Here is a 6,508-nt window from a genome sequence, read left to right as displayed (position 1 = left end):
TAGCTGTAGCGCCTTATTAGTAGCGCGCCTACCCGCGCTACTAGTGAGCACAAAACCAGCGCTACTGCTAGAGTTTTCCCTAATAGTGAAAGCTAGATAAAAAGTACCAGTCATACCAAAAACCAAAGACACTGACTTGAATATAATATCGTATCTTTTAGTTGGCCCTTCCAAACAATGCTTTGCAATCAAGCTAGAAAAAAGAGGATGAAACATGAATACCACACCTTTACCTTCCCAGAGAGTAGGATCCCTCCATTCCATCCATGATTTGAAAAACTATAGGAAAAGAAGGGAATTGATCTGGAGAACTATGGTTGCGCTTTTTTTTCTCTCTCTACTTGACTCAGCTTGACCTACTTGACTCATCGGTTAAAGTACTTCTTTCATACAACGAGAGAGTCGGTTCAAATCCAATAGTAGGTAAAACCACCAGAAACCCTTGCTTTTTGACTCAAGCTCACAAATCAATCAAAGACCCCCTGAGGAGGCTTTTCCTTATTAAAAATCATCCAAATAGTAAAATGTACAGAAGATAACAATAGTGGTACATAGGTTGCCAAGATAAAATATGTACTTGCACGAGATTTAATAAGCCATTTTTTTGTCGCATCCCGTTCGATGGGTTACATCCAAGCGATGTAGGGTGCATGAAGATTCTTATTTTTTTTGAACAAATTATGATCTACAACAAGTCAAATTTTATCGAGAGTGGCTTAGCTCAGGCGGGAGGTTGGAAAGCTAAAATAGTTCTTGTAAAAAAGTTCTCAATTTGCATTTGAACTTTTTTGAGTTGTATTTAAGCTTTTATTTTTTTAATTTTACTACTGATTTTTCTAGATAAAATAAATAAATTGAAAATTGTACTCCTAATTAGTAACCCAAAATTAATTCTTTTTAGAAAGCCAACAAAAGGAAACGTGATTTCTTGAGTGGGCCGATCCACTTGAGCGATTCATCCATTTGTTGGGCCGCCTGCTCTGCTTCGACTCCACCACATCCACACATCCACAGCATGCGCAGTGAGGAGGGGGGGATGAGTTGCCTCCGCCGCCAGCCCCGCTCTCCGGCGACGGCGCCCATGGATGATGAGAACCTGCTCTCCGAGATCCTCCTCCGCCTCCCCCCGCTGCCGTCCTCCCTCCCCCGCGCCTCCGCCGTCTGCAGGCGCTGGCGCCTCCTCGTCTCCGACCCAGGATTCTCCCGCCGCTTCCGCATCCACCACCGCCGCAACCCTCCCCTCCTCGGTTTCTTTGATGACCTATTATCCTTCGTACCTACTCTGGAGGCCCCTAATCGTGTCCCTCCGGAGCGATTCTCCTTCGAGGACGACGGCGGCCGTCGCTCCGTGATCCTCGGATGCCGCCATGGCCTAGCACTCTTCTTCCTCCCATCTTCGAACCAGATCCTGGTGTGGGATTCTGTCACCTCCGACCAGCACCGCGTTGCCGTTCCTCCAGAGTTTGAGAGAGATGGATTGCAGATCATAATCCAGGGGGCGGTGCTTCCGGTGGCTGCCGGAGAGGTTCACTTCCGAGTGGTCTTGACAGTGGTGGACTTCGAGGACAAACGAGCCCTCGCCCGTGTTTACTCCTCAGCGACCGGCATATGGTGTTGCTTCATGGGTGCTAGGAAGTTCAACTCAGAGAAGAAGCGACCCTTAGTGATAATGGGGTATGCTGAGGAGAATAATGTTGTGTTCCTGAAGACACCGGTCGGCCTCTTCATGATCCATCTTGAGTCATTTCAGTTCAAGAAACTTCTTCGGACCAAAATTTATCCTTATTATTATCCATTCGAAAGCGTCTGCATTGCAGGTAATAACATGCCTTCACATATCAGTTGCAACAAAACCATATCTATTTTCTATAATTTGTTGACGGCAATACGGTTCACATCCTTTCGTGTTAAGTTAACAATTTTAAGTGCTGTCATATCACTTGTTTTGTTTGCTGCTTGATGACTTAATCAACATATAGCGATTTTGTTTCTGTACTATCTCTGTTCCGATTCTTGTGTGGTGGTGTTTTATGTAATGATTATGGTTCGTAGAAAAAAGATCTGTTGTTGGCGCATATTTTGTTATATGCTCTGCAGCCAAGCGGAGGGCTGCAATTCATTTATTGTTCACCCGCAAAAAAAAAATCATTTATTGTTAGCTTAATTTCTGTAATTTTTGTTGTTCAAGTCAGAGCTAGCAAACTGTCTTTATTAAGTTTATTATATGAATACTTGTTGAATAAAACAATGAATGCCAAGATTGGCAAATGGTTTCTTTAGAACTATGTTTCACTGCTTTGTGCCTATTAACACATGCAAGAATTGTAAAATGGTAGTTTTAGTGCATAGCTCCAGTTTTTTTTCCCTAAAGATAAAGTATATGACACTTGGAAGCTGAAGACAACTACTTGAGAAACTTGCTTGTGAACTGAAATAGCTCAGTCGATACAGTTGGAAGCTTAAAGCTCATTCTGTTTCCTTCTTTCAATATTTAGTATCTCTGTTAGAAGACAGTTTGGATTATCCCTTTTCAATATTTAGCATCTCTGTTGGATGACAGTTGGAAGCTTAAAGCTCACTCTATTTCCTTCTTTCAATATTTAGTGTCTCTGTTGGAAGATATTTCCTTCTTTCAGTATTTAGTATATCTGTTTGAAGATAATCCAAATCTGAGCTTAAAGCTCATTCTATTTCCTTCTTTCATTCTGTGAACTGATTATATTTTTTCAGGCTAAATCAATTTGAAGATGATCCAAATCTGAATAGTCCTGATCACTTTTGTTGCTAAGATTTATTAGTGTGATTATATTTTATTTATTCTGATGTAGCGTGGACTTGAGCTTAATAATTCTGGATAGCCTTTTCTGACCATCTAATGTCTGAGTACATCTTCATTTTCAAGATAGTAACCAGCTTATATTTTTTTCAGAATATTCACTTTTAAGATAGTGAGCATCTTCTTCACTTTTATGGTAGTATAATCAGCTTATACTATTTTCGGAATTTTCATTAAATTCATACTAATCTTGTATAAAACTGATTCTTTTCAAACTACAACAAAGTTTATCTAAACATCTTGCTCATGCCTCCTCGTATCCATTTGGCTTTTTGTTGGAATGGCATTGGTTGTTTTGCCTTCTTATGCTTCCAGAAACAGACATTCGTGGTGGACGTGATGGAACTGATCTTTTGCACAATACATAAGATGGTTATCTGGTTAAATATGCTGTCGTGATGTACTGGTTGAGCAGGTAAGCATATCTTATGCATGTATCTTGAGGTATCTGAACTGTTTTTTTAGTGTATTGTTTTCCTTTTGCCGCCATTTCTCAAGTACCAGATTACAAGATAGGAGTAGGACTAAGATTTTGTCAACAATTCTTTGCTTAGCTGTTTCCCACCTGCCCACCTCGTATCACGCTTTCATGGCAAGCTGCAGCTTCGATCTTTTCTCCAGGCCTTGCTTCCTCATCCCTTGATACCTTCATCAGCATTACCTTCTCATGCCTTCGCCCACCTACCTTCTCTATTATTTGCAGATGTTCTACCCCCTCACTATTGGATGTGCTCTTTCTCTTGCCTTTTCCTTACATTTAGCTGTCTTGCTTTGAGTTACCTCCTCCTTAGTACTCACCTGGTTCCTTCTGTTAGCGCAGTTTCTTCTCCCTCTAGCTCAGATAACTGATCAGCTAGGATGTTCGGTATCTCATAATAGAGTTATTTGAACTACTAATTTTTTTTGAACGGTCACCGGGGGGGGGGGGGAGGCTCCCCACCTGAATATATTGCTCAAAAAGCTGCCAAAGCCAAGAGTCGCCCCTTAGCTTTGGCTGATCCAGTTTATAAGGGAAACTGGGTCGAAAACCTAAACAAGCTGACCCCGTTTATGAGGGAAACCGGGCCGAAAACTGTACAAGTAACAAGGTGTTACAGAAGAAGAAGAAAAATTGACGCCCAGGAGATGGAACGACCTAGCTAGCATGCAGAAAGAACAACACCACGAGAGACGCAAGTAGATGTGGGGTGTTGTAAGGGATCACAATACCTAGACTTTGCGAGCAACCTAACGCACCGCATTGCGTGCATACCGAGCCCCACGGCACAACTCAGGAGCATCCACAATCAACAAGTGTAAAACACGAACCTTGACTGGGAGCCCCGCAGCGGAAGATCGGAACGATTAGCAAATTGGGGAGGCACTTTGCGCCATCAAAGAGCAAAGATGAACCAAGACATCACCGAGAGCACGACGCTCGCTGCAACACATCGGCCACCATGGGAGGGTCTTGAGCAAGCATCGCGAGACACCTAACACGAGGGGGAAACAAATGGCCGCCTTGGGGTGCCGAAGGCACCGCCACCAAACCCCAAAGAACACCACCGAACAACCACCATCGACTCCAAGTCAGTCGCTTCACCACCACCACCACTGGTCTCTCCGGCTGATCCCTATTCCAAAAATGATGCCCTCAAGAAGGGAACGACGCAATGTATCGCCATCATCCGATCCGGTAGAGCACGGATCTGAGGTTTCCCTCGGAGCAGGGGACGGTAAGGGAGAGGAGCACTTCACCACAGCAGCACCTTCCAGAAGGATGCGACGCCCGCGGACGCCGCTGCTGCCGGCTCCGATCATAGTCGGAGGCAGACTTTCGCCTGGCATCGTCTTCCACGCACATACCAAACCAGCTGGTCCACTGCATCCAACCCCCACCGCCTCGGGCGAATAAGTCTCAACTACTAATATTTTAGCGTCTAGTTAGGTCAGAGTACTAGATAATCATCTTAAGAGTTGAAGATGTAGTAGTAAAAATATAAAATTAATTGCTCTCCTGTAGCTGTTCTCTGTTTCTAATGTTGGTTTTTTCCAACAGTGCCGAGACAATCCAGTTTTTGAAATTCTAGCACAATTTCCACAGTAGTAGTGAAGTTGATGTTTACTGTTTGAGCCATCCTGATGCATAAATTTAACGGCTTTTCCAGGAATAAATTGTGCAATTTGGTTTGACTGATGAAATTTGTTGCTCTGCAGGTATCTAGGATTAAGTTCTGGTTGGCTAAAGATGCAGAAATGGGTTGTGTGCTGTAGGTTCTTCCATTTTGTATGCTGTGCACGGGGTCTGTGATTGTGCCCCACTCAGAAATTGGCCCTCTGTACTGGTCAGTTGTGAAGTATGATTTGTAGGAACTAATCGCTTAGTTTGCAACATACCGTCCGTTATCCAAGCTCTGTATGAGGACACAGTGAACTGCTTGGATTAATGACTAGTGTTGGCCATGTCGGTCACTCTTGTGGTTTTTTTATGCCTTCCAAGCAAGCACGTTGATGCAATGCAAGCTCACCTGTCAGTTGTGTGTGCGCCTCTTTCCAGTACTGTGTTTATGTCCCATTTCGTGTCAGGTTAAGTTCTCAAGCTTCTATGTCTCTGCTGATGTTATGTCCCATGGTGCTATCGTATTAGATAAAAAATATGCATCTCAAAAAGACTTATAAATCCAGGAGAAGAGTCATCCCATGTTTGTCACTAGAATGACCAGTATGCGAGTTGTGTTGATCTGTTTGTATACGTAAAGTTTCACCTTGTAATCTGTAGTATGTCTAACGTTTGTACTTTATTCAGACATGAATCATTTCGGTGGAGTTACATTGAGAAGGTTATATGTAGGTTGCTTGGAAGTATTTTCTCTCCCTTTTCTGATTTTTCAATCTGCATCTCTATAGCTATGCTGAGGAGGTTGGTAAACAGATGAAACGCCAAACCTTGAACTCTATTCTGTTTTCTTTTCTGGGCCAACACATGCAGCTTCTTAAGATCTTGTGCCGTTGGACTGTAGTAGTTGGCCCATAGGGCTGTGGTGACGGAGCACTAATATGTTTTTGTTTGTTTTTCTAGAACATACTAATATGTTTTTCTTGAATACCTGAATGACAATTCCTCATACTAGCCATTTGGGACTAATGACAATGAATCAGTCATTAGGAGGGAGTACTGGTATCTTGCTACACCCCAGATGTGATTTTCTTCTTATTTCTTTGAGGTATGGCAAAGCCTTTGACGAGTTGGGTGACATTTGAATTTATAAAAAATATGATTTATCGTTTCTTCATCTTAGAAAAGATAAATAGATTTGAATCCTGTGATCGTGACATGAATTTGCGAAGATCAAATGGGCGCGCCATGTAGAGACAGGCACTTCTCTTATGCTGGGGTTTTATGTCGGTAACCTTTGGTGCTGGCAGTATGGGGATAATGTTGGGTTGATGGTTTAGGGTGATGTTGCAGTGCCCTGTTTATATTTTGGTGAAGAAGAAGCCAGCTGCTGAATGCTTCGAAACCTGTAATTTGCATTGCGTGGCGCTTTTGTCTGTGATCACGTTGCTTGTGGCCTATCATGCTGGTGCTGCCTGATTCTGTCTGATTTGCCGTGTTTTCTAAGCTGCTGGTCAGGATACTGGTTTTGTTTGTTGACAGATACCATGTGCTAGTTAAAATTGGATGTACTGGGA

The 6,508-nt window shown here is 42.9% G+C and overlaps 1 protein-coding gene across 2 annotated transcripts; it reads left to right on the top strand.

The window, feature by feature from the left end:
- Positions 1 to 998: 998 nt before the first annotated feature.
- Positions 999 to 5,302, top strand: LOC125516095. Of its 2 annotated transcripts, XM_048681577.1 has the most exons (3): positions 999 to 1,817; positions 3,152 to 3,251; positions 5,033 to 5,302. In XM_048681577.1, exons 1-2 carry the CDS (start codon positions 1,016 to 1,018, stop codon positions 3,202 to 3,204), a joined length of 855 nt encoding a protein of 284 aa, XP_048537534.1. In that variant the 5' UTR covers positions 999 to 1,015; the 3' UTR covers positions 3,205 to 3,251; positions 5,033 to 5,302. The 2 variants fall into 2 exon arrangements, 1 of the variants encoding a protein (XP_048537534.1); XR_007287232.1 differs by having other exon boundaries at positions 999 to 3,251.
- Positions 5,303 to 6,508: the final 1,206 nt, after the last annotated feature.

Source organism: Triticum urartu, chromosome 6, assembly GCF_003073215.2.
Source record: "Triticum urartu cultivar G1812 chromosome 6, Tu2.1, whole genome shotgun sequence".
Taxonomy (NCBI): domain Eukaryota; kingdom Viridiplantae; phylum Streptophyta; class Magnoliopsida; order Poales; family Poaceae; genus Triticum; species Triticum urartu.
The sequence above is the reverse complement of the archived record's forward strand: the minus strand, read 5'-3'. Positions and strand labels throughout refer to the sequence as shown.

Bases quoted from the DNA above. Each gene is read 5' to 3' on its own strand.
- LOC125516095 (XM_048681577.1), top strand. From the start codon at position 1,016: ATGCGCAGTGAGGAGGGGGGGATGAGTTGCCTCCGCCGCCAGCCCCGC. The intron at 1,818-3,151 runs GTAATAACATGC...TTATGCTTCCAG, and splicing joins CGAAAGCGTCTGCATTGCAG to AAACAGACATTCGTGGTGGA.